This window comes from Nymphalis io, chromosome 10 (assembly GCF_905147045.1).
Source record: "Nymphalis io chromosome 10, ilAglIoxx1.1, whole genome shotgun sequence".
Lineage (NCBI taxonomy): Eukaryota > Metazoa > Arthropoda > Insecta > Lepidoptera > Nymphalidae > Nymphalis > Nymphalis io.
Genome location: NC_065897.1, coordinates 926,572 through 954,167, shown reverse-complemented (window position 1 = coordinate 954,167; position 27,596 = coordinate 926,572). Strand labels below are relative to the sequence as shown.

Here is a 27,596-nt window from a genome sequence, read left to right as displayed (position 1 = left end):
ATTCCTGATTAAGCTTAAAACCTTATTTAAAAATAAAATGGGCCTACAGTTAAAATATAAGGATGATTTTTGCTTGGTTTTTTCTCGGCCGTGTCAAAGAATTCGGGTCTTCTAACCGGAGACATCGTCAAATACTGTGTGTCTTCAGCATAAGGAAATTAAAAAAAAGTTCTGTATTTGATCTTTATCTTATTTATTTCACTTAATACTAACTCCTTTCTGTGTTAATGTGTTGTCTTCATATGTTTCGAGCACATCAGCTAAATGTTCATTGTCTCTAGGTTTCTTGAACTGTCTTCTTTTCTGACTGACTTTTTTCCTCTTTGGCACTATGGGTTTTCTAGGTCCATGATCTTGCATAGATTTGATACCTTGTTTCTCTAAATACTCTTCAATTTTCGCATCATCCATAGCATCTACGGCAGTAGCACGCCATAATTTAACAAATTCTTCATCAACCTAAAAAGTGAATAAATTGTCAATTTACTGGTGGTAGAGCTTAGTGCAAGCTCGTCTGGGTAGGTACCACCCACTCATCAGATATTCTACCGCAAAACAGCAATACTTGGTATTGTTGTGTTCCAGTTTGAAGGGTGAGTGAGCCAGTGTAATTACAGGCACAAGGGACATAACATCTTAGTTCCCAAGGTTGGTGGCGCATTGGTGATGTAAGCGATGGTTAACATTTCTTACAATACCAATGTCTATGGGCGTTGGTGACTACTTACTATCAGGTGGCCCATATGTTCGTCCACCTTCCTATTCTATAAAAAAAAAAATTGTTTGAAATGTAATAATTGTCTATGGATTTATCTAAAGTTAATTTATTATATTAAAATTAAGGTTTTAAATAATTGTTTGTTACTAACGTCTAGTGTAGCAGTTTTGTCATTGTAAAATAATATTTTCTTTTTATCAGTTGGTCGGGTTATGTACAATATTTCTTGAGCTAAACTTTTAAGGGCTCTCTCACAGTGAGGTAAAGATTCTTGGACATCTTCTAGGAATATTCCTCCTAGACCTTTCAAGTCATGTTGCTTTAGTAATCTACAAAAAAAAAGTTGTATTGTCATTTAATACATTGACATAAATGTTATAAAAAATAACATAATTCAGAAGTTAAGAAACAATTGTTACCTTAATAATGATTTCTTGTCTTTAATTTTATATACAGGTTTAAAAATGTATTTCCCATCAAATGTACATTCTATTTTAGGATTATTCTGTAATGCTTCAGTTTGTAGCCACTGGAAAAAATATAATTTGCCATTGAAAACCTGTTTTTTAAAAGAAAATAATCAAAATATAATGCACTTTTGTGTGTGTGATACATATGGGACACATCAGAACTAATATAATGAGCAAGAATTTGATGGACTTTCTAGAAGCTAGTTTAGTTTCCTTTTAGTTCCATCATCAGATCAACTTGATAATTATTTATACTTACCCAAAAAATTGACAGAATAATTAAAAGTAGGTTTAAATTTACTTCCTAAACTTGTAAAGGATATACAAAACAATTGTATACAGCTGATTAAATAATTTTAAGAAATATGATAAGTAACAAAACCTGTTTTATTTTATTTCCAACATCCAGTTGATTAGTTTCATCTAGAATTTCATCCAATGTTAAAGGATGATCGTCTCCATCCTGATGCCTGGACTTCATGTGTCTGACAATGCGAGCAAGCACCCCAAACCTGTAGGAGGAGCTGCCTGCCATCGTCTTGTAGCTGGAAACAACATAGTTTATATTTATCCCATTTATTTGGGGTTGGTTCAATGTGTTAGCTGCATAAGGATCGGACATAATTCATGGCTGATCAATTCTACTATATAATTTTTTCAATCATTTTATTTCTTAGCTTTAACTACTTTTAGATGAAATTAAAATAAGTTGATATTAATAAGATTTGTGAATAGTTAATCAGGTAAGTCCATTTATAACAAAAATTTAATCATATGGTAAATATTGTGAGTGTTTATAACATTGTTCTCACTTAGTTCCTTCCAGCTTCGGCGCTGCACTGGCCGAGCTTGATGATTTTGATTTCTTTTTGCTCTCATCTTTAAATGAAGATTCATCTCTTTTTTTCTTCTCAACGCTGGAAAACAGTTTAGAGGCACATTATAATTTTATACATTTAGGGTATTAAAGGTGTATCTTTAATATAGATCAAATTAAACAAAAACCATTTTTCAACAGACAATTATTATAAAACAAATACTTTTTATAAATATTGGAATCTTTTAATTTAATTAATATTGCATACGTTTATTGATTGACAATTCAAAAGATAAGATAAAGACCTAAGTATTCATAATATTTGTATGCACTCACTCATTTGTGAGAATGGCATATTATAATTTCATCGATAAAATAAATTACGGTATTGTGACGAGTGGGAGCGAGAGAAGAGAAAGTTATTCGCTTCATGTAGGGTAAGTGAAGGGGATAGTAGTGTCCAATGTGAATTTATACACTCCTTAGTAGTTACAAAGCAAACGAGAATGAAACGTACGTTGGTGTCGCAAGTGCCTTTTTTCTAAATAGTTCCCGTTCCCGTAAAAGTGCTGGATCCATATTTTCTTAAATAATTTACAAATCTTCCCCCAAAAGTAAGTAATGATTTTTAAAATACTGTTGTTTTCATTGCTCTTGTTCTTGTGACAAATATGTCAAAACACAAAACACTATTCTCTGTCTGTCATTTCATCTTGACATTTTAATTCAAGTGTTGCCAAGCTCTCTTGTTCTAAGCATGTTTAAGCGACAGTCAAATTGAAAGAATATGAAAACTTTATTATGAATTTGAGCTTCATCCCTAGTAAGAAATGTCGTTCACGAGGGTAATATAAATAAAATTACGAATAATTATAAATCGCTATGATTTTTATTATTCTAAATTCGTATATAAATATAGATAAATAGCTGTTCTTAATGAATTGTTAAACTTTCTACAAAAATGATTATTATATTTTTTTGGGGCGGTCGAAACTTTTTATTTATCTTTAAGATTACCAAAATAAAATTGATTATCAACTACTTATATATAATTATATCTAATAAAATTTTATTGTAATTCGAAGTAAATTTACTCTCAGCATTTTATTAGAAAAATCGAAATATCTTATATAAGCATAGATAATTCGAAGGTAATGGCAATGAGGTAGTTAGATGAGTTAACTTAATATTGTGTGCTAAGTTAATTAAAAAAGAAGCCTCCCAAGTCTCAACTGCGCGGAATAGGTTACTTTTAATATTGTAAGATAAATAAATATTTTCTATTTAATGAAACAGCAATAGTAAAACAGTTAATTATAGTAAGAGTCAAGAAATAAATAAAAAATATCTATTTAAAATTGGAAAAAATATTAAAAAATAATATTTGCGTCTAAGCTTAAACAATCTTAATATTATTATCTATTCAATATTAAATATAATTAATCGAGATCTTGAATAATCTATGGTATTCATTACGAATTCTTGGAAAACTGATATTTTGAAGGTCGGCGAAGTTGCTATCGGAACTTTATATATTATAGAAGCATAGATGTATGTATATCTATATACTTTATTATTATTGACCTAAAATGGCAAGACATTATATGTCACTATGCCAAATCTTACTCAATCGCCAAACAGCGATAAATTGTATGAGGTACCTATGGCTAATGTTGCAGAAAAATATCAATGTTATCCATGATCTTGCGGGCCGGCATGGCGGGGACGGCTAGTACAGAACATTCTTCCCGACTGTACTGGCCGTCGTCGCGTTTGGACTCTACTACCACTTACCATCAGGTGGAGTGGAGTCATTTGCCATCCCGGGGCATATAAAAAAAAAAAAAAAAAAATGAGAAGTCAATAATTATATTGAATAATAATGATAATAATTATTAGAATACAGTTTTTTACGAATCATAAAATAATCTATAATTATAACAATGCCATAGTAATCTTACATTGACTCGATAAATAGGTAGTTAGAGTACTTCTAGATAACAATAGTGAATATTGACGCTTTTAATATTATATTTAAAAGATAATTAATCACACATTAAAATGGTAAATAAACTGGCGACAAAGGCAACAGCGATATCTAATTGAATTTAGGCTATGGCTGAACCCTCCAAAAACTAAGCATCAAAATTTTTGTAGCTCCTTTTGCAATTTTTAATAGATAACAATTCTGACTGGGCTAAGTAATGCAACAATAATTTATGTATTTTAACAAATCCGGTACTAAAAAGAATTGTTTTTGTAAGAAAGCTAAATGTGAATACGCCTAGGTTATATTTCTAAAATATTAAATAATCGTTTTAATTTTTAAATTTACACATATTTAATACGTGTTGTCTTTAAAGTAGGGATACTACTGATTAATTGAAAAATTAATCATAATATTATGTATTTACATAAAAACCATTTGGTTGGGTTATAAATGTAATGCTTTTATTTTTTATGAAGTCGCTCAAACTAACTGTAGCTCTGATCAATATTATAAGCAATATAATTAATATTGTTATGAGAAAATAGAAATAACACGAAGTTTATACACACTTATACTGGCACCTTAAAATGTTATATAATTGGTCGAGATCTTGAATAATCTATGGTATTCATTATGAATTCTTGGAAAACTGATATTTTGAAGGTCGGCGAAGTTGCTATCGGAACTTTTGCAGTATAAATAAAGTGGATATAGGTAGTTAATCTCGTCCTCATTCACATAAATGCCTTTTCTTATCTTTCAGGTGATAAGCCGGAGATTTTAACGTTTTTTTAATAAAAAAATATTTATATTTGTAAAAAAATGAAGACGCGTGATGAAACGGATAAATAGGGATTTAATTATTTGGAATAGGTACAACCATATCAGCAATTAAATTACTAGTTTAGGGACGTAGTTTAGGCATATTTCCTATATCCTCAATGTTATAATATTATGCTATTGATGACTTTTTGATTTTCGATTGGGATGGATTCCTCGGTACGTGAATTCTATTTACCGCAAAAACGAAACTTAAAATATTCGTAATCAAGTTCAAGATGGTAGTACCTAAGGCTAAATTAGTCCAACTATGTAATTACTAATGTATCTTGAGTCTTATCTTGAAAAGTCATTCATTGCCTTTTAAATAAAATATAGCACTGTATATATATATATATCCAGGTCCTATGATTTGTTTCTTAATTTTTATTTCAATCCGAAGCGATTTATATTTAGACTGTGTTATTTTATTTATTGTGTTTTTATTCAGTTTTCAGTTTATAAATATTTCATATTCAAATACATTGCATTTAGAGAATTATTTATGTTTCGTTATCATCATTTCAGCTGAAATGTTTGATTATCTCATATCAAGACACAGATCGAAGAACCGCCATAAACATTTTAAATTTTTAAACTAAAATATTTTTTGTTTTATTTTAAAGAATATTCAAACAAGCTTTAAGTTTATGACAGGGTTGGGAGAATAACTGTGAATAACCCAAAGGCACATGATGAATCGAAAAATCATGATTTTAACGATTATTAAATATAAATTATTATTATTTTTTGTCCGGGTAACACAACACGGCAGTACTTGGTATTGTTGTGTTCCGGTTTGAAGGGTGAGTGAGCCAGTGTAATTACAGGCACAAGTGACATAACATCTTAGTTCAAGGTTGGTGGCGCATTGGTGATGTAAGCGATGGTTAACATTTCTTACAATGCCAATGTCTATGGGCGTTGGTGACCACTTACCATCAGGTATTCATATGCTCGTCCGCCTTCCTATTCTATATAAAAAAACAATGTTTTGTAAAATCTGTTATGTTTTTACAAACTTATCAAGAATTTATTGAAAATACTACATGTTAATATAATTATATGATATTTGTATTATATATCATGCGATAGAACATAATACCAGGAGAGTATTTTCCCATCCATTAGTCTCGGCGTCGTTATAAGTTTAACGTGTGTATATGTTTGTCTGTGGCATTGTAGCTCCCAAAAGATTTGTAATTACGGTTCCCCAAAGCGCCGAAACTTGTATTAAAATAAAGGTATATAAAGTTTGGCTTGTATATCATAGGAAGCTGAGATGGCCCATTGGTTATAACGCGTGAATCTTAACCGATGATAGTGGATTCAAACCCGGGCAAGCACCACTGAATTTCATGTGCTTAATTTGTGTTTATAATTCATCTAGTGCTTGACAGTGAAGGAAAACATCGCGAGGAAAACTGCATGAGTCTAATTCTACCCAACAGCATTGGAGCAGCGCTATGGAATAAGGTTTAAATCTTCTCCTCAAAAAAAAAAAAACGGGAGAGGAGGCCTTAGCCCAGCAGTGGGACATTCACACGCTGTTATGTTACTATTGTATATAATAAAGTTTAAGAGTAGTTCTTTTTAATTTTTAATTATTTACTTATGCTGCATAAAATGAGCGCCCCATTGTAATCACGACATCAATACAATCAAAAACCTTCTCAGTCTCAACAATCTGTACGTTGGGAAACCAAACCACCTACAAAAGCATTCTCGAAGGCTTGCGTCAGCCCTAATACGTATTCATTTTTCTGGCAATGAGTATTATAAACAAACTGCCTCGATTCCAAATAATGTGATACATGAAAGCAAATGATAATGATAGCGGTTGTAATAGTGAAGTAACAAACAAGTATATTACTTCCGAAGCTTCTTTACAAAGCAAAATTTTCATGTTGTCATAGCTTTCTATTAAAAGTAAAGTGACCTAATTGAGTCTAACAAAATTAAATCTGAATAACATTTTTGACAAATTTTAAATCTATCAAGTTATTCTTTATTAATATACATAATATGTATATAGTGTAGAGTTAGAGTATTTACAATTCAATTTTATTTGATATACATATTTTATTTTTTATCGGTTTTAAATTGATTAAGCGTAAAAAGTATTTATTGCGAATATGTAATTTAACAGCATCGTCAACTTTTTTATTTAAAAAAAGAAGGATATTCACAAAACTTGTTCCAAGCCACGAACGCAAATTAGGCGGGTAAATATCGATATATATATTTTGTCCAACTGTTGTCACTGTGTCGGCATTCGTGACATCGAGTGGACGCAGGCGGAATTACGAGGTATGTACCTAGAATTGTACTATAAACGTTTCGTCTGAGTCATTGCATATCGTTACGAAAATGAGCTTTAATGAAAAGGTTTAAAGTGTGTTTTTGATGTTTTAATAACAAAGAATGAGCGTTACACTATATCTTAACTTGTTTGACAAGCATTTATTTGCCAAACGTCATTTGCAAGAAAATGTTCCTAAATAAATATGTTATCAGTAGTATTCGCAATTTTTTTTTTCTAGAGAATTTTCAATTTTTAATGTATAACTCTTTTACCCGGCAACTAAACCCTCCTCGGTCTTAGTAGCAAATGTTTTTTATAGGATTACAAGTAACGTATGATATTATGTGATTAAAACAGGTCATAGACCTTGTTCTTGAGTATTTTACGATACAGTATTAGTTATTTTTCTCATTTAAACTAAATTTACATAAAATAGATATCTGATTTGAATATAAATATCCTGTCCATTATATTTTTTTAGCATATCCGAATAAGACATGTATTTGTATTCTATTTTTAAGACAATATTGATCCTTTCAATTGGTACCTGTTTTTATGAAAATTAAATAAAAAGACAAAAAAAAATTATATGGCAAGGATTGTATGATTTTTTTACAGATCTTATGTTTATATTTTATGTCATTGGCAATTATAATTAACCAGCACTTGACAAAAAAATAACGCTAAAATTTGATAAATAAAAATGTCGGGTCGATTCTACATACTTAAAAAAACATTGTAGTCGTAATCGTAATTATAAAAAAGTTAATAATATCATATTTGTTTATTATTTTGCTTGTATTGGTAATACATTACGAAACATCCTTGATACTCGTGTATTATATAGACATACTATTGCAATTTTTTTTTGTACGTATACTATCTACAGCCTGCTGAAAAAAATCGTCAAAATTTCCGAATACTTTATATGGAGTTTAAAGTTTAAACACTGCGCCGACTACAGATAATAAAAATGATTGCGTTGTGTTTTAAAAAAAAAATCCTTTAAATTAATTTGCATTCATTGATACAAACTATTATCTACAAATCTAATTGTTTTATGATTTATAAGAATCGAAAATATTATTCGTTACGATGAGTGTACGCCATACGATAAGCCCATGGCTTGATTTTAGTAAAACAGGTCCTTTTTTAAACATATTAATTTGGTTAGATCCGGTGTCTAGATGGCCCAGTGGTAAGAACGCGTGAATCTTAACCGATGATCGTTGGTTCAAACCCGGGCAAGCACCACTGAATTTTCATGTGCTTAATTTGTGATTATAATTCATCTCGTGCTTTACGGTGAAGGGAAATATCGTGAGGAAACCTGCATGTGTCTAATTTCACTGAAATTCTGCCACATGTGTATTCCACCAACCTGCATTGGAGCAGCGTTGTGGAATAAACTCCAAAAACCTTCTCCTCAAAAAGGGAGAGAAGGCCTTTAGCCCAGCAGTGGAACATTAACAGGCTGTTAAGGCACGGTGCTTAACAGCTTTAAATAAGTTACGAAATACTTTCCACAGCTACAATGAAATAAGTCCATAAGTCCTTAAAATATAAAACGAAGGTCAGAGTCGAGGGCCACCCTCAGGAAACAGATCTACATAACATTGAATCTAACTTGTAAATATTTTTAAATTTACTTTTAATAAAACATTTTATTGTTACAGGTTCACAAAATGTGTCGCTACAAATTATTTTTAAATATAATTTATTTATTTATAATACTTCAATGGTAAGTACGACCAAAGTTCTCTTTATATCTTTATTTTTACGTAGTACTTGTTTTATAGGAATAATAATACTTTTTTCCAGTTAGGATAAAGCTTGTTATAAAGCGGCAGTGGTGCTATTGTATTAACCGAATTAGCGATACGCTGTTTTATTTGGAATAGAGACGGTTTATACCCTGACTCATCATAGGCCTACCTAACAGCTCCGACCTGCAGGCGCGGGCGTAGACGCGGGCGAAGTCTAGTATGATATAATTATAGCGAACGTTACTTTAATTTAAATATATACTCTAATGTGTTATCAAAGTCAGCTTTTGACGTAGTTAGTATACGGTAATGGGGTTTTTGATAAGATAATGATCAAAACAATATAGAAAAACTTGTTTATGCAAAAAGGATGATATTGCCAGGTATTTAGATGGATTATTTGAATCCATTTATGTAATATTTATTTTACTAAGATAGTATTGTATAAACGCGAGATTTTGTTTGTTTGATACGCTTTTGCTTCTTAAGTACTCAATCGGTCACCATGAAATTTTACATACACGTTGACAGGGGTAGAGGTTGGGTACATGGGGTACCTAATACCTCCCACACAAGCGGGCGAAGTCGCTTGCGGAATCTAGTCACATATATAAAGTTAATATTATAAATGCGAATGTAACTCTGTTTGTGCCTCTTTCGCGACTAAACCACTTAATCGATTTTGATTAAATTTGGTACGAAGCTAGCCTGAATCCACGGATGGACATATTTTTTATACCTAACACCTGTCCACCCTAACATATGGTCGAAGCCGCTATATATATAGCCGCTAAATAAATATAAAGGCAATATAGCTAGTATTTTTTTTTTTTTAGTATAGCCTGTGCTTGCTTGTAGCAGATGAACTTTGTTCATTCTTTGTTATTTAGTCTTATTATGTACATGTAGCTTGGCACATGGCACAATCATCTATTTCAGTAAGTTTCAGTTTTTTTTTTAAATTATTACATATATAGTTTTTTACTTAATTACTATTGTTAGATAAATTCGTTCGTTTAATCGTAATCTTATTAAAAATAATTATCCAATACCTCCCCCATTTCCTCTCTAGAATAAATCACATACAATGGTTTACATAGTAACAATTACGGATAGTTAAAAATACAACTAGTTACCCGTTCTTACTTTGCACGCGATTTAGACTACTGGTGGTAGAGCTTTGTGCAAGCTCGTCTGGGTAGGTACCACCCACTCATCAGATATTCTACCGCAAAACAGCAGTATTTGGTATTGTTGTGTTCCGGTTTGAAGGGTAAATGAGCCAGTGTAATTACAGGCACAAGGGACATAACATCTTAGTTCCCAAGGTTGGTGGCGCATTGGATATGTAAGCGATGGTTAACATTTCTTACAATGCCAATGTCTAAGGGCGTTTGGTGACCACTTACCATCAGGTGGCCATAGGGCCGTCCGCCTTCCTATTCTATATAAAAAAAAGACTTTTGATGATTTTTTCGAATCAAAGTCAGTAAAGATCGCCTCAATCGAAGTCAGTATAAAGCCAAAATGGTCTATACGCCTGATCTTACGATTAATGTAAAAATCTTACCGATTTATATATAGGTATAATTTTCAAAAACGCTTAAAGTATATAGGATATTTTATATTGTTCAGGATTAAAACGTGTAAAGGTTTTTGAAATTTACAATATTGGCTTAGTATGTGGCAAGCGACAGTATTATATAAAAAATGTTAGGTATTGAAGGTGTTCTCATCGAATAAAATTAAATCTAACGTCGATAATAATCCGAGACGAATGACGGCCACATTTTTCTTTGTAAACCAAGGGAATCTGGTATTTAATATATAGATTAATTTTCAAACACGCTGCAAATTATTCTCGGTTCTTTTAATACATAATATGCCTTACCCACTTACTCTTACTATGCCTTACCGTTTGTAATCGATTTCTTATTAAATTAAGATTGTTAAATGACCGGTAAAGGAAAAATCTAATGTGTTTGAATATTTTGTACTACACACGTCACCCGTTTCGTCGGTAAGGCTACAGGAAAATAATAGAAGGACCGCGGATATTGATGTATGAACAGAGATAAGACAATGTTTAATGACCAATTGGAAATTAATTATGATAATTCCAACCAGTAATAATAATGATATTATCAAGAAGGTAAATTATATAAACAATTACGATTATATTTATAAAATGTAATCTTATTGGATACAATTTCATATTCTGTTTTGCTTTTAATTATAAGCTAATTACGAATGTTACACGACTACACAGGGTTAAAAACTATTTTATTGGTCAATGTATACGCTTTTACCACAGATAAATAAAAAAAAATCGTAACGTTGTTTGTGGTAAAAGATATTATAAAACTAATGACTTCTTAGATGATAACACATTGGCTATAAAACGATCGCCTCCAGGCCGTTTCAAATAGAAATATGAATAATTGCATTCTAAATAACAATTGTTCGAAGTAAAAGGAGAAAAATCCGGCTGAGCTTCTTTCGCCGGTTGTACCCAGATTTAAGTTGTTTCGTTTCGAATCAGTAGTGTAATGATTCTATATTGAATAAAGTTTTTTGACTTTCATTTTTGTATCTATACTATATGAACACGCATCTCCTGCGATTCTGATATATCAGTAAATTTCAAACAAAAAAGAAATAAGTGTACCTACCACCAGCCACCCTTTAAATGCTTAGGCTTTTTTACTAGTACTATTCGTATATATGAATTCGTATATCTGTCGCATGCATGTTATGCTTGGACAAGACAAGGATCGTTCGATAAGATTAATATAGCACAAGACAAGCGAACAGATCATTCAGTCATCATGAGATATTTATTCCTCATCTTTTGGAGACAATGCAGACCTAAAAGTAGAAATATTTAGAGTAATATCAAACCTTGATTGTATCAGTTACTTTGCTCGGACATGTAAGAAAATTGTTTTAAGTTCTTTCAATGTTAGGTATATTGATTTATAAACTATTGTTACGTAGTTGGCAATGCGAAGTCGCGACGTGACTTTATTAAATTCGGTTTCGATTTAACCAATTAACAAAATCGTAGAAATAAAGGCAGGATTTATAGATAAGGATACTTATAGCGTAAGCTATTGGTCGTATCTAGAACGGCTTCGCGGCCGAACGCATAATCCTCGGATTATGCCGAATAGAAATTAATACGGTTTCTATTATAGCAACACTAAATTTGCCAATACGGTAATGTTTTAAGTTATTGATATTTTAATAGGTTAAATTTAATAGAATAAGTTAATTTTTTTAAGGTCAGCAATCACCTTATAAGAAATTTTGGTTTATTGTATTTTTATTTAATTTATCTTTAGTTATATGTACTAATCCTGATGTTAAATGTTTTTTTACTATAGACACCGACCCTCTAAAAATAATAATTAACCATTTTTTCGACCGAAAAATTTACGTTTTTTACATGGCCGAATTGTTTTTTATTATTTATTTATTGTTTTTTATTTACTGTTTGTTAGTAGGCTGAAATAATTTGGTACACTAAATTTCTTAATCGTATAAAATACACTAAATCATAAGTACCTGATATTTGCATTTGCAGAAGTCTCGTCACGTATTAAATAACAATTGGATAATAAGGAAATGAAAAGTATTGTAGTAAGTTATTAACGTTGTTTCGCGAGTCTTTAATTAAACATTTATTTGAAATTCGAGAGAAACAGACACAGCATTGTTTAGCTTATCTCCTCCGAAATAACGTTTATAGGTAAAGATCTATTTGTAAGACTATAAAAAGATTCAGTCGGAACTATTCCATCGACAAGCTCCACTTGTCAAATATAATTGCGCGGACAATTGTTTGTAGCGGATGCTATAACAACGTTCCTTGGTAAGGTACTACTACACTCGTAATACTAAGCGAATACTGACATGTTTTATTATTTATGCCATACAACCACAAATGTGGTCGTATGGCATAATGGCATGGGGTTATCTTTACTGAATTATAATATAATTATGAGTTGTAGTCGTTATTGACACGCGTGTTAGATGATTTAATTGTGCTTTTGTATTTGATAGTGTAAACACAGCGGAGGATCATCCAGCGTGGAATTGGAAGTGCGAAAATGCCAAGTGTACTAAAATGAAACACGATCCGAAGGGCTCAGAGCCGGCACTCTCACTTGAAGCTTGCAAATTGTTCTGCAACGAATATGGTATGCATGTCGACGCCACTTTATAACTGTGTATTATGATGTAAATATATAATCAGGGCCTTCTCAAGCCCTTTATCAGAGTAAAGCGAGATCGTCTAACAGCGTTCCTTGTCTCACCACCATTCTGTCGTCATTTCATACCATTGACCCCTTCGATCTTGTTTGTCTGAATCATGCATATTTATAACCTGTATTTACCTGACATTTACCTGTTAATACCCTGGTAAATGGTTTTCCCGCTGTGCAGCCCTGTATACCTCAAAATATAATTATTATTATATAACAAGATTTTATATATCCCTTGCAATTGTTGTTCATATATTGTTACCTTTTATTAATTAATATAATATCGCTTAAGACATATGTAGTATATGATATATTGAAAACCTCATCACTAATTAGTATAGCAGTCGCTAAAAATGTTATAAAATTTTGCTCGGCAATATTAAAACTTCTCTTAAACAGAGAAAAAAGTGTTTTTTTAAATACACCCGTGTTGTATTTTTCAATTTTTGCAAAGGCAAAACAAATATAGTAAAGGTTAGGTATAATAATAAAATCTTAATCAATAATTTGAAAAAAAAACTTAGGGGCGCAAGCATTCAACATATGTTTTTCAATATAGGTCTTTTGTGGCCGAGGCCTACGGGTAATACAGACTTAGGGCGATTCTTGTCCAAAATAAATATCAACAACATAGAAATACAAATTGAGAAGCGCGGGAGGTCAGACGACCTGATGAATGCAGCTGGTCAGGTGAGTTGTTATAAGCTTTATTCACCTACAGTCGATGAATAGGTACTTCATGGAATATTTATTATTGCAAATGTCAAATGCCTTTGAAGCTTTTTTCGGTTGGATAGAATTTTTAGTCAGAACTTACGACTTGACATAGTTAGCAATATCAGAGAATTTACAAGCAAAATGTTTGTAAGAATGCTGTTAAGTTTGTCAATTATTATTTCGAATACGAGGAAGACATTCGCTATTTTTCTGGCAGAGGAACTTTTTTTAAATGTTGGTGTCTTAAGAGACGATTAAGATTATTTTTTTAAAGTTCATAATACTTTTGGTTGACGAATCATCAGCCCACTAACAAAAACATTACTAATAAGGCTTGCCTTCAAGCAGGAGTCATATAAGTCTTTCAAATATACATCTTTGATGATTAAATTACAAAGTTATCTTTAATGAGGACGATCATCAAGTTATGAACAAGGCTTGCGGCAAATATTTATGAACATTTACCTTTGCAGAGATTCAAGCAATTAGTGACCAAAGCGGTACCAAAAGGTGTTACTCCTAAAACAACAGGCAAAGCCGTCTACGTTTATCTTGTCAATAAAAATCCTGACGTCACAGGTATGTATATTGTTATGATTTAATAATATGTAACATATTATATTGAATAAGATATTTCCTTATCATTCCAAACTATTGTATATTTTTGATCGGTAAATACACTTGTCGGGAGTGCGGCCGAAGGATCCTCTCTCGCATTGATCTCTTCAGTCATGAACGCAAGTGCCTTCGCGATGCCGCTTAAATCATCTGTCAAAGATGCAGAATAAATTTATTAACAATATTATATATTGCATTCCAAACGTGTTTTGGACAACTATAAAGTCAGTCTTCCACTATAGTCGCGTTATATATTTGAAAGCATCTGTCTCGAATAACGTCATCACGGTTAGCTTTGTTAATATGTCAATAAGTTCGAGCTATTTATTGCAGAACGTATTTCACCAACGCAAACACAAGCACAAATATAATTCATTTAATTTATTAATTTAATAGAATTTGTGGATTGAATATAATAAGAAGTATTTTTTTGCTATCCATACACCGTAGACTTTACCAGTATATTTACTGCTATATATATGCTAATTAAATAAATTTGCGTGAATAATAAATATAAGTGTTTTTTTATTGGTCTTCATATTATAAGACTAACCTTAGCTTAAGACATAGAAGTTTTTTTTTTTTTATAGAATAGGAAGGTGGACGAGCATATGGGCCACCTGATGGTAAGTGTTCACCAAACGCCCTTAGACATTGGCATTGTAAGAAATGTCAACCATCGCTTATAGCCAATGCGCCACCAACCTTGGGAACTAAGATTTTATGTCCCTTGTGCCTGTAATTACACTGGCTCACTCACCCTTCAAACCGGAACACAATAATATCAAGTATTGCTGTTTTGCGGTAGAATATCTGATGAGTGGGTGGTACCTACCCAGACGGGCTTGCACAAAGCCCTACCACCAGTAGAAGTTAAATAAATTTCGAAAGATGAAATATTTGATTTCGTATAAAACTTTTGACTGTGGATACATGTCAATCTGGTAAATAATAAATATGTCGTAGATCGTATTAAAAAAAAAAAATTAAAATTGAAATTTTATCTCTGTCTAATTATTTTGACATTCAAAAGATTTTTCACACTTCGAACTACGCAAGTTATTCACTAATTGAACTGTCACTATCAAAGAATCGACCAATCCTTACACTTGCTACCATAATTAAAATTTGTGTTTGTTTAAATTAATTTAACCAATGATCGTGGGTTCAAACCCGGGCAAGCACCATTGAATTTTCATGTGCTTAATTTGTGTTTATAATTCATCTCGTGCTTGACGGTGAAGGATAACATCGTGAGGAAACCTGCATGTGTCTAATTTCATTGAAATTATGCCACATGTGTATTCCACCAACCTGCATTGGAGCAGCGTGGTGAAATAAGCTCCAAACCATCTCCTCAAAAGGGAGAGGAGGCCTTATCCCAGCAGTGGGACATTAACAGGCTGTTACTGTACTGTATATTAATTTCATTAAAATTCTTTCATAATATTGTATGATATTGATAAACTTGTCATTTTTTTTACTAAAAAAATATGCTTTATTTTCATAATAAAAAGCTTATAAATAAGTACACATGTATGCAAGTATATATTGCGTTGTTTATCTCTTTTAATCCTGTGGACAATCAGACGTGCACGGCTACTTGTGTCTAGCCTTGAATTCTTTTTATTCTGCACGCCTATATATGAAAGCTTACATGCCATTTCAACCTTTAACTACAATAATTTAAAGCATAATTCCATTTGACAATATCAAATATACTATTAATAAATATGCAATTTAGTTTTTAATAGTGAGAATGACGATCTTTACTAAATAGTAAACGATTCCTTGGATTAACAATATGCTTATATATATAAAAAAACACACATAGATATTAGCAAAATAATAATAACGATTGATTGCTATTCTGACCTTCATTCGAATTTCAAGTGAATTGACTTTCACTTGTTCAAATAATTCCACTGAGAACGTATTAAGAATGTTGTCGTATTCTATTTAAACATAAATTTATTCTATTCTAAATTTGTTATAAAATATACTTATTATTTATAATGAATCGTAACCAATATTATTAATGCGAAACTGAGTTTTTGTATTGGTCACGTCAAATTTTTGCGTACTCGTTGTCAGACCTGCTCCCCCACCCTCAATCAGTGTTGTTTAATGGTAAATGTATAGGTTTTTATAATTATTGTATAAATATGTGTAAATTTATAAACTATTGTACTGTCGTTTTTATAAATATTACCATGAAACTGCCTAGTTGGTATAGTGGATTGATGTAAGGCCGCAGACCCGCAGACCCTTAATTCCCAGGTTGGGTCATTAAATAGTTATTAGGTTTTTCTGTTAGAAAATTCTCAGTAGCAACCCGAAGTCTGGAAGTTGGAAGAGTGTACACTACCGTCCTGCGCCTGAACTCTTTCCGGTCGCGTCGGATACCCGTCCCTTCGGATTATGAGAGTTAGGGAATACAGAGTGCACCTGTGTTTACGCATACACTTGTACTCTATAATATCTCCTGCGCAGTTGGTTTACTGGTGGTAGAGCTTTGTGCAAGCTCGTCTGGGTAGGTACCACCCACTCATCAGATATTCTACCGCAAAACAGCAGTACTTGGTATTGTTCCGGTTTGAAGGGTGAGTGAGCCAGCGTAATTATAGGCACAAGGGACATAACATCTTAGTTCCCAAGGTTGGTGGCGAATTGGTGATGTAAGCGATGGTTAACATTTCTTACAATGCCAATGTCTAAGGGCGTTTGGTGACCACTTACCATCAGGTGGCCCATATGCTCGTCCGCCTTCCTATTTTATAAAAAAAAAAAAGAAAAAAAAAATCTCTCTTGAGTTTAGTCGCCGTGGCCGAAATCGGTCTGGTGGACATTATCATTTTATTATTATTATTATATTACCATGATGTATCTGTTATAGAGTTCACGTTGGACTTCGACGAGAGTTACTCGTTGCGGGTGTCACCGGAGTCCAATGAGCGTATTAATGCAACTATATATGGAAACAATTTCTTCGGTGTCCGCCATGGTATGGAAAGTTTATCGCAGCTGATAGTTTACGACGATATCAGGAACCATCTATTGGTATGTTTCTATTTTTTTTTTATTATTTATTTATATAGGATTACTTACATGACATACAGTACTAATAACAAATTAATTGGTCTAAGGGTACCGTAACCGTAACAGCCTGTGAATGTCCCACTGCTGGGCTAAAGGCCTCCTCTCCTCTTTTTGAGGAGAAGGTTTGGAGCTTATTCCACCACGCTGCTCCAATGCGGGTTGGTAGAATTCACATGTGGCAGAATTTCAGTGAAATTAGACACATGCAGGTTTCCTCACGATGTTTTCCTTCACCGTAAAGCACGAGATAAATTATAATCACAAATTAAGCACATGAAAATTCAGTGGTGCTTGCCCGGGTTTGAACCCACGATCATCGGTTAAGATTCACGCGTTCTTACCACAGGGCCATCGGTCTAAGGGTAAAAGTTAACATATTTATAGGTACATATAATTTAATTTTCTATAGTACGAATATTTTTTTCGTTTTATTAGCTTTTATATGAGGATTGTAACATAGTAACCTTACTAACTTTGATAGGTGCAAGTACGATAATAATAATATCCTGGGACATTTTTCACACACGGCCATCTGATCCCAAATTAAGCTTGTACAGAGCTTGTGCTGTGGAAACCAGACAACTGATATACTACATATACTAATTTTCTTTTGTAAATACATACTTATATAGATAATTACACCCAGACTCGAAACAAACAGACATGTTCATGCACACAAATGTCTGTCCCGGGTGGGAATCGAACCCACAACCTTCGGCGTGAAAGGCAAGTATCTACCAACCACGCCGACGATACGTGGAACTGCATACATAAAAGCAGCGAATTATTTTCAAGAAAAATAACTATTGCCAGTATTGTATAGTTAGGAGATTCCTTGATCCATGCAACTGTGTTGTTAAAAAAAAAAAGACGTCTAATTTTCTAAGCGCCATTTTGTTGGTGAATACAAAAGTAAAGGAGAAAATTATATAATTATTGGCGCGATTTTTTGATTTCTTGAATGTGTTCCATTGTGTTATTTGGATTTTTAAGAGTAATTTCGTTATTTTTTATGATTTGGTGTTCTATTTTTAAAAATACCAATTCGAGTTTTTTTTTTTATAAAATCTGTGTCACTTCTGGATGATAAATATATATTAATGTGATATGCATATTATTGAGGAAAAATATTTAGTCGTTTCCTCAGAAGATCAGTAACCAGAATAAAAGGCTACAATATAAAATACAAATGCCGTTGCAAACATTAATTGTTTACAAACGCAATATCTATTGCATGCCAATTAAAATTTATAATCAATTGCCAGATAGCGTTAAGGTTCTAACCGTGATAAAATTAAAAAATATATTCAATGCTCAAACTGTTAGGGAACAATGTGTATGCATCAACGATTATTAAAAAAAAAAATAAGTTTAGTGCTTTACATTTAGATTTTAATAACTAATATTTAATTAAAATATTTTTTTTTACACGGCCATCTGATCCCAAATTAAGCTTGTACAAAGCTTGTGCTATGGAAACCAGACAACTGATATACTACATATACTACATATACTACTTTTTCTTTTGTAAATACATAATTATATAGAAAATTACACCCAGACTCAGGACAAACAGACATGTTCATGCACACAAATGTCTGTCCCGGGTGGGAATCGAACCCACAACCTTCGGCGTGAAAACGCAAGTATCTACCAACCACGCCAACCGGCTCGTCGTTTTCCTTATTTTATATTATAAACTTCCTACATTGATTATATTTGAGCGCCATTTCGACAACACATAATTTATTTTACGTTTAATTACCATGTAATGTTATGTGAAACATCATTGTTATATATTATTATTATATAGGTATAAATCCAGGGTTACATATTCCTAATCTTTGTTCAGTCGGATTAATAACTCGGAAAATACTCAATGCTTTAATTATATTTTTTTTCAAATTTCTATCTGTCGTATTATAATTTAGTATTATAATATCGTATTAGACTTGAAAAACTAGAGTTATTGCAGTGCTGCAATTAAAATAACATTATAATATAACATATTTACTTATTCATGTCATATTGTACACACACAAATCGTTAAGACTGGTCTCGTTAAGAATGGCCGCCTCTATTAAAATCGATCAGTTGATCCTGTTTTATTAACTAAATGTATTATTAAATTTAGTAAAACCCGCGGTAGCGCCAGTGTGGAATTCATTGTGTTACGGAAATCCCTTAAAACCTGAAATTTTAACGTACATATTGCCATTTTGAATTATACATATAAAAATATTTAAATTATTAGGCAACAGACTAAAATAAAAAAGAAATGTTTGTCTTGGTTTTCGTAATTCCCAAATAGCCATATTAACTTAACAAGAGGCAGTTATTTTGAAATTACAGACATATACTTAAATTTTACTTATTTGTATATATATATATATATATACAAATTATACAAATAATACATATATATATATATATATATTTGTATATATATATATATATACAAATAAGTAAAATTTAAGTATATTAATTCAATCTAAAATATTGATTTTTCTTATTAGTAGATATATGTCAATTAGCTTTATTGCACTGTGAAGTGTTTAAGGAGATATTTATCCTTTTTTTCAATGACCTCATTTTATAACTGTATGACCTCTAGACGTTGTTTTTGTATTTTGTAAATACGTGTTAAATATTTGTATTGCAATCTTAATCCATCAACCACTTGAACGATTCATTTATTTTGTGTATATTATTTATTTAATTATGATTATAATTTTGAGAACTTGACCAACCTTTTTTCTGTCCAACGTTTCTTTCTGTAACGTTTCACAATGTAACGATTCTGATGTAACGATGATGAAAAATAGTTTTCAATTATGCGTTACGTGTAGGTTGATTTCTTTTTTTTTATGTCAAAAAGTTTATTTTATTGAAAGAAATCTTTCGTAATATTTCTTGAACCTACCTGGAACCGTTTTTTTTTAAATTAATATATATAATTCCACAGATTTTTTTTTAAGTTTTAGTTTTTTTTAAGTTAAATACTTTTTTATTTTTTCTAATTATTTATTATAATTAATATAATCTTTAAATGACACCGCATTGGAGTTTAAGATTAAATAAGGCGACTAATACTACGAGGTCGCTGTCCTGCTGGAACCGGTTTATGATCGTTGACTTGCCGATTTGCATAACATCCAAACTCTGTGACATTTTATTGTTATTGAAATTGGCAAAAAGTAATAAATTACAATGAACCTTATTATATTCAGATCTGTGATTACATCTCCTTGTAAATGTTTCGGGTACCTGTTCTTATTGTCAGCAAAGTTATGGCAGGGTCAATGGATTCAGATGAGTTTTTTTTTTTTTAAATTTAATATATAGCTACTTAGCACCGTTATAATAAAATCTTTATCTTTATTTTTCAAAGTATGAACTCTGAGAGTTGAATATGTAATAAAAACAAACAAATTTGATTTCATTAAAGGTTTGATAAACATAAGATTCGTCGAGAAAATCGGTAGTTAAGCTTATTATATTTGCAATATATTCTTTAAAATAGGTAGGCAAATGAAATAAATTGGCAAATGGACCACCTGATCTATATCCGCCATTGTCAATGCGCCCCCAACCTTGGGACTAAGATGTTATGTCCCTTGTGCCTGTAGTTACACTTGCTCACTCACCCTTTTAACATAAACACATTAATAATTGTGCTGATTGGTGTAGAATATATTTATTGCGTATTAAGTATATCATAAATATTGAAATCAAGGAATTATTAATTCCACACTATTTTACCATCAAAATATTTTTATCAATTCTTTTTATAGTGCATGGTTACAACTAGATTTAGGTTGTAAAAGAAAAGGTCGCAAAGAATCACAGTCGGAAGTTTGAAGACAATGTACATATTATATAGCCTATATTTTGTTAGCCCACATTAGAATAGTCACAATTAATATTAAAAAAAAATTAATAATTTTAATTAATTGTGCCATATGTATAACCCGCATTGGAGCAGCGTGGTGGAATAAGCTCCAAACCTTCTCCTCAAAAAGAGAGAGGAGGCCTTAGCCCAGTAGTGGGACATTTACAGGCTGTTTCGGTTTCGGATGGATCTAGTTTTATTGACGTAACCTGGTTATATCCTACATAGATTGAGAAAAAAGAAATTTGCATAACATTTTAACCAGAAACTTCATTTCAGTAGACATAAAAATATTTATAAAATATAGTTTATACATGTCACATTACTAGATTTCAAATTATTTTTTATTTGAAATATAATAACTTGCTTTAATGGGTTCATGAGTTTTCGTTTATAGGTTTCCATTTACAAAAGTGGTTTTGTAACCGAATTCATTTATTTTAATTAATTGTAACATATGTTTTTTTTTTGTTGTGAATATATTAAAATTATATATTTTTCGTGGGTTTTCAGATGGCGCGAGATGTATCTATCAATGATAACCCCGTTTACCCGTACAGAGGAATTCTACTAGATACTGCTAGAAACTTCTACTCATTGGATTCTATTAAAGCTACCATCGGTAAGATTTTCATGTAGTCGTTTTATCGTTATTGTCGTAAGTGATATCAACTTGGACAACTTATTTTGTGTACTAATTTTTTTACATTTTATTATAAGTTTGGCTTTTATAAGTCACCTTATTTAGTTTCTAAGAGCTCTAACTCGTATCATGGTTTTTTGAGAGATTGGCTGTCTGTTAAACATTTCCATTTGGGGTGAAATTTTTCAGAAATTAAATATCAAAATATTTATTTTGTAATAGGATTTATCATACTTTTTAATGTACCTAGGTCAGGATCTTATTTATCATACCATAGTTTAAATTAAAGGTCTTCCTTCGGAATACGAAATTTTCAATGTTTATTAGAGGTTGAAGCTCCGATTGAAAGTGAATCATTTGCGTACGTTAAAGTCAATTATTGAAATGCGATTCACTCGTAAATATTATGATTTAAGACGCATTACTGGCATTTCTTGCAATAGCTATTGCGGATTATATTCTATCCTGTAATATTCTTTCTCAAATTTATAAATCGATTTTGATGAAGTACGGCACATACTATGGATCACATCTACATTTTCATATCAGAGGCGATGGCCGCCGTGAAGCTGAACACCTTCCACTGGCACATCACGGACAGTCAAAGCTTCCCGTTCGTGTCCCGCAGACGCCCGGAGTTGACCAAGTACGGCGCCTACGGTCCCGCTAAGGTGAGTCGACTTCGTCCATCAATGTATATCGAGACATACGTCACCTAACAGTGACGCCGAGAGCGAGAGAGAGCGAGAGAGAGCGAGAGAGAGCGAGAGAGAGCGAGAGAGAGCGAGAGAGAGCGAGAGAGAGCGAGAGAGAGCGAGAGAGAGAGAGGTGCAGAGGGTGGTGAGGGAGAACTAATAGCGGCGCGGTTGCAGGTGTACGCGGCGCAGGCGGTGCGCGAGGTGGTGCGGTACGGGCGCGAGCGCGGCGTGCGCGTGCTGCCGGAGTTCGACGCGCCCGCGCACGTGGGCGAGGGCTGGCAGGGCTCCGGCCTCACCGTCTGCTTCAAGGTCTCGCGCACACCGAGGGACACGTACTTTGGCGTCCCTTTCGGGATCGATTAAAACCTAAAGCTATGGAAAAAAACGGACAAAACTAAGCAGTCACTCTTTCAAATGAATGACAAGAGTTGAATAACATCATCCCTTTAATACCAATGATCTCGAATATCTTTCTGATTTTCTGTTTCGCAATATCGAGTTGCAATTTTGTGCGATATTTTCCTCAGAATATATTGTTGGGGGCCGTCAAACGTGTGAGTTACCTTCGATGTTCTGCTGGCCTCGTTCAGCGGTGATGCGAAGTTACTACAAATTAAATATTATCATCTTATTATTGTCTTAAGAATATATATGACGAGGGACCAATCCTGAGGCGATTTTTAAATAGAGTAGGCGCTGTTACTTTCATGTTGTAGTAGTAGGTGAAAATAACAAAAGATAACATTTTTTTATTCAACGATACAGTCGGAGGATACACGAGGATGCGTACCCTCCGACGGTCCGAACAAGAATGACTCGCGTGCTGCCGCTTATATTAATACCAAACCAAGACCCCGTATAAGTAACGTTTTTAAACTACGACATTAGTCAAATTTAACTGTTGCTGTATTCCGGGAACATTGTATTGTTACATGAATATTTATTAAAAAATAAAAAAAATCGTTAAAAATAAAATGAATGAAACATACTCTTCACTAATTGCAGGCAGAACCGTGGGCGTCGTATTGTGTAGAGCCTCCCTGCGGACAACTGAACCCCACCAAGGAGGAGCTGTACAACTATTTAGAGGATATATACAAGGACATGGCTGGTGAGATGTTTGGGTTTAACTGTAGTTAAGATGTTCTTAAGAAATATACCGAAGATACGTGAACGATGGAACGAACGAATATAGACTACTTCTAACTTCCAATAAAAAAAGCCGAGATGGCCTAGTGGTAAGAACGCGTGAATCTTAACCGATGATCGTGGGTTCAAACCCGGGCAAGCACCACTGAATTTTCATGTGCTTAATTTGTGTTTATAATTCATCTTGTGCTTTAACGGTGAAGGAAAACATCGTGAGGAAACCTGCATGTGTCTAATTTCATTGAAATTCTGCCACATGTGTATTCTACCAACCCGCATTGGAGCAGCGTGGTGGAATAAGCTCCAAACCTTCTCCTCAAAAAGGGAGAGGAGGCCTTAGCCCAGCAGTGGGACATTAACAGGCTGTTACTGTTACTGTAACTTCCAATACAAGTACCTCGATCTTCGAATATCAATAATGAAGTAACTTGAACGCAATGTTATTCTATTTACTCTAATCGAATTTATTATTACGATGTCAAAAATTTATTAAATTTGGTAAATTTTCGAATGATATAATGGTTGATTAAATAAATATTTAAAATTTTTAGAGGTATTCGAGACGGACTTGTTCCACATGGGCGGAGACGAAGTGAGCGAGCGCTGCTGGAACTCCTCGCAGCAGATCCAGGAATTCATGTTGGAGAATAGATGGGGCCTGGACCGAGCATCCTACCTCAAGCTCTGGAACTATTTCCAGACTAAAGCCCAAGACAGAGCTTACAAAGTGAGCAAATGATATATATATTCAAACCTGGTTATGATTAGTTTTGCATAAGGATTGTAGAAGTTTTTCATTGGCGTGTACTATTTTTATTGAAACAATAGCGTCTGTCATCCTCATACGTTTGCCCTACTATTCGTTATTCGTAGCTTTCTCCATCCACACGTAGTAACCTAATGGTAGTTACGCCTCGTAAATAAATTGTATAATTTCTTCATTGTTATAATAACTGGTATCAATTAATTATTCACCTTATGTATTGACAAATATATGGACAATTTATTTACTTCTTTAACCATTTAAAGAAAATACGTTTACAGAATTTTTTTTTAGTATTTATTTTTTATATGTATTGAAATATATTTTTCCAGGCATTCGGAAAACGTCTGCCCCTGATCCTGTGGACCAGCACGTTGACGGAGTTCAGTCACGTTGAAAACTTCCTCAACAAGGACGACTATATCATTCAAGTGAGCCACTTATATTTCGCAAACAGAAAATTCCAAAGTCAAATGTATAACTCGTCTAAGTGAAACACTTTTGGCGCATAGTTAATGATTTAATCTGGATCTGGAAAATCTGGTTGGGTCCAGTTTTTCTCAGTTATCGCTACTGTATCATCCATTTTTTTTATATCAAAGGCGAAGGAGACAGTACAGTACAGCCTGTAAATGTCCCACTGCTGGGCTAAGGCCTCCTCTCTCTTTTTGAGGAGATGGTTTGGAGCTTATTTCACTACGCTGCTCCAATGCGGGTTGGTGGAATACACATGTGGCAGAATTCGATGAAATTAGACACATGCAGGTTCCTCACGATGTTTTCCTTCACCGAAAAGCACGAGATGAATTATAAACAGAAATTAAGCACATGAAAATTCAGAGGTGCTTGCCCGGGTTTGTACCCACGTTCATCGGTTAAGATTCACGCGTTCTTACCACTAGACGATCTCGAAGGAGCTAAAATAGTGTAAATTAAATCACATAAATTTGGTAATGAAAACTGGGTACAGTCATTGTAATTTTGTTATAAATAGTAATAAAAATATTTGGCTAGCTACCAGCCACTCATCGATTGCATTACTGGAAAGCATTGATGCTATATTTTATATTACAATTTGATGGGTGGTTAAACCAGTAATTACAAGAAAAAGGATGCTTAATCCCATGGTTGATAGCAACTGACATTTTAACATTGGGTATTAAATTAACAATTACCAGGTTTGGACGACTGGAGTGGACCCTCAAATAAAGGGTCTCCTCGAGAAGGGCTATCGTCTCATTATGTCCAACTATGACGCTCTGTACTTCGACTGCGGTTATGGAGCCTGGGTTGGAAGCGGTGAGTTATTTTTAAGTCGACTACAAAAATAAGGAAATTCACAATTTGGCAATTTTTTTGTGTACCTTTTTGAATGTTTATTTTCTTATCGTAAAACCTTAACCTTTTAATTTAAAAAAAAAAAACTTAGCTTTGAACCTGATGAGCCGCATTTTTGGACGTAGTTTCAATGCTGTTGACAATACGTAATAACTTACAAAATATTTATTTATTTTTAATGAATATTATGATTTTAAGATTTTGATTTTTTATGTTATTGTGTAAACAGGTAACAACTGGTGTTCGCCTTACATCGGCTGGCAGAAAGTTTACGAGAATAGCCCGATGCAAATGGCGCAGGAATATTCGAACCAAGTCTTAGGTAATGTCGCGTCTTTCTTCCTACTGAGTCCTATTCATCGAAAAGAGGATTCTTACTACTCCTACTAGTACTCCTACTTTGCACATTGGTGAGGGCTATCGACCTAGACGGAATTCTATCAATAGCTCTGCGGAATTGCATTCGAGTATTCTGCTCCACTTTGCGTGTGATCGATGATGCGATATTAAGTGGTAATTTTCTTAATACCTGACACTCTTGAATATGTATACGAACAGTGGAATAGCTTTCTGTACTTTGTGAGTAATAAGATGATGTATGCAGGTGGCGAGGCTGCGCTGTGGTCGGAGCAAGCGGACTCGGCCACACTCGACGCGCGACTGTGGCCGCGCGCCGCCGCGCTCGCCGAGCGACTGTGGGCCGAGCCTGACACCACCTGGCACCACGCAGAGGCGCGCATGTTGCATCTCAGGTAAACGCTCCGCGCAGCCTTCCATCTCGCTCGCGCACACTCGACGCGCGACTGTGGGCCGAGCCTGACACCACCTGGCACCACGCAGAGGCGCGCATGTTGCATCTCAGGTAAACGCTCCGCGCAGCCTTCCATCTCGCTCGCGCACACTCGACGCGCGACTGTGGGCCGAGCCTGACACCACCTGGCACCACGCAGAGGCGCGCATGTTGCATCTCAGGTAAACGCTCCGCGCAGCCTTCCATCTCGCTCGCGCACACTCGACGCGCGACTGTGGGCCGAGCCTGACACCACCTGGCACCACGCAGAGGCGCGCATATTCGCAATTCTGTAAGGTACAGAAGCCAGTTTATGTCAGTATACGACACAATCTGTTGTAGTTTTTGGTACAAGTTTGGTAGTTATTGGCAAATTAAATCCTTACTAACATACAATAAATTTCAGGGAACGTCTTGTCCGGCTGGGTATTCAGCCCGAGTCGATTGAGCCCGAGTGGTGTTACCAGAACGAGGGCTATTGCTACGCGTAACTGTGAACGTCATAAGTTGCAACAAAACTCCGTCACTTATCAGTCTTATAATGACACAAATTGTAATCTATACCTTGAGATTTTGAAACTATTTAATGAAATAAGTCATTTTTTTACTTAATTATTTTTTTATTCTTTCGTTGGAATATAATAAAAAGAATATTTTATATAGTTGTTTCATTTAAATAAAATACCATTTATATTATACGAGTATGTGATTGGTTCGCAGCAAATGGTTTTTGTAA

At 33.5% G+C, this 27,596-nt stretch overlaps 2 protein-coding genes across 4 annotated transcripts; one reads left to right on the top strand and one right to left on the bottom strand.

Moving 5' to 3' along the window:
* Positions 1–176: 176 nt before the first annotated feature.
* LOC126771341 (transcription initiation factor IIE subunit beta) lies at positions 177–2,668 on the bottom strand. The gene is made up of 6 exons (XM_050491191.1): positions 2,523–2,668; positions 2,001–2,105; positions 1,571–1,733; positions 1,138–1,247; positions 870–1,047; positions 177–459 (listed from the first exon to the last, which is right to left on the bottom strand). Exons 1-6 carry the CDS (start codon positions 2,582–2,584, stop codon positions 199–201), a joined length of 879 nt encoding a protein of 292 aa, XP_050347148.1. The 5' UTR covers positions 2,585–2,668; the 3' UTR covers positions 177–198.
* LOC126771268 (chitooligosaccharidolytic beta-N-acetylglucosaminidase) lies at positions 2,421–27,518 on the top strand. Of its 3 annotated transcripts, none has more exons than XM_050491061.1 (16): positions 2,421–2,442; positions 8,796–8,860; positions 12,951–13,087; positions 13,713–13,843; positions 14,344–14,449; positions 17,385–17,548; positions 21,993–22,101; positions 22,672–22,793; positions 22,995–23,129; positions 23,826–23,931; positions 24,521–24,696; positions 25,065–25,163; positions 25,911–26,031; positions 26,300–26,392; positions 26,675–26,822; positions 27,267–27,518. In XM_050491061.1, exons 2-16 carry the CDS (start codon positions 8,805–8,807, stop codon positions 27,349–27,351), a joined length of 1,788 nt encoding a protein of 595 aa, XP_050347018.1. In that variant the 5' UTR covers positions 2,421–2,442; positions 8,796–8,804; the 3' UTR covers positions 27,352–27,518. The 3 variants fall into 3 exon arrangements, with proteins under 3 accessions (XP_050347018.1, XP_050347017.1, XP_050347016.1); XM_050491060.1 differs by lacking the exon at positions 2,421–2,442 and adding an exon at positions 2,470–2,619; XM_050491059.1 differs by lacking the exon at positions 2,421–2,442 and adding an exon at positions 7,002–7,124.
* The last annotated feature ends 78 nt before the right edge of the window (positions 27,519–27,596 follow it).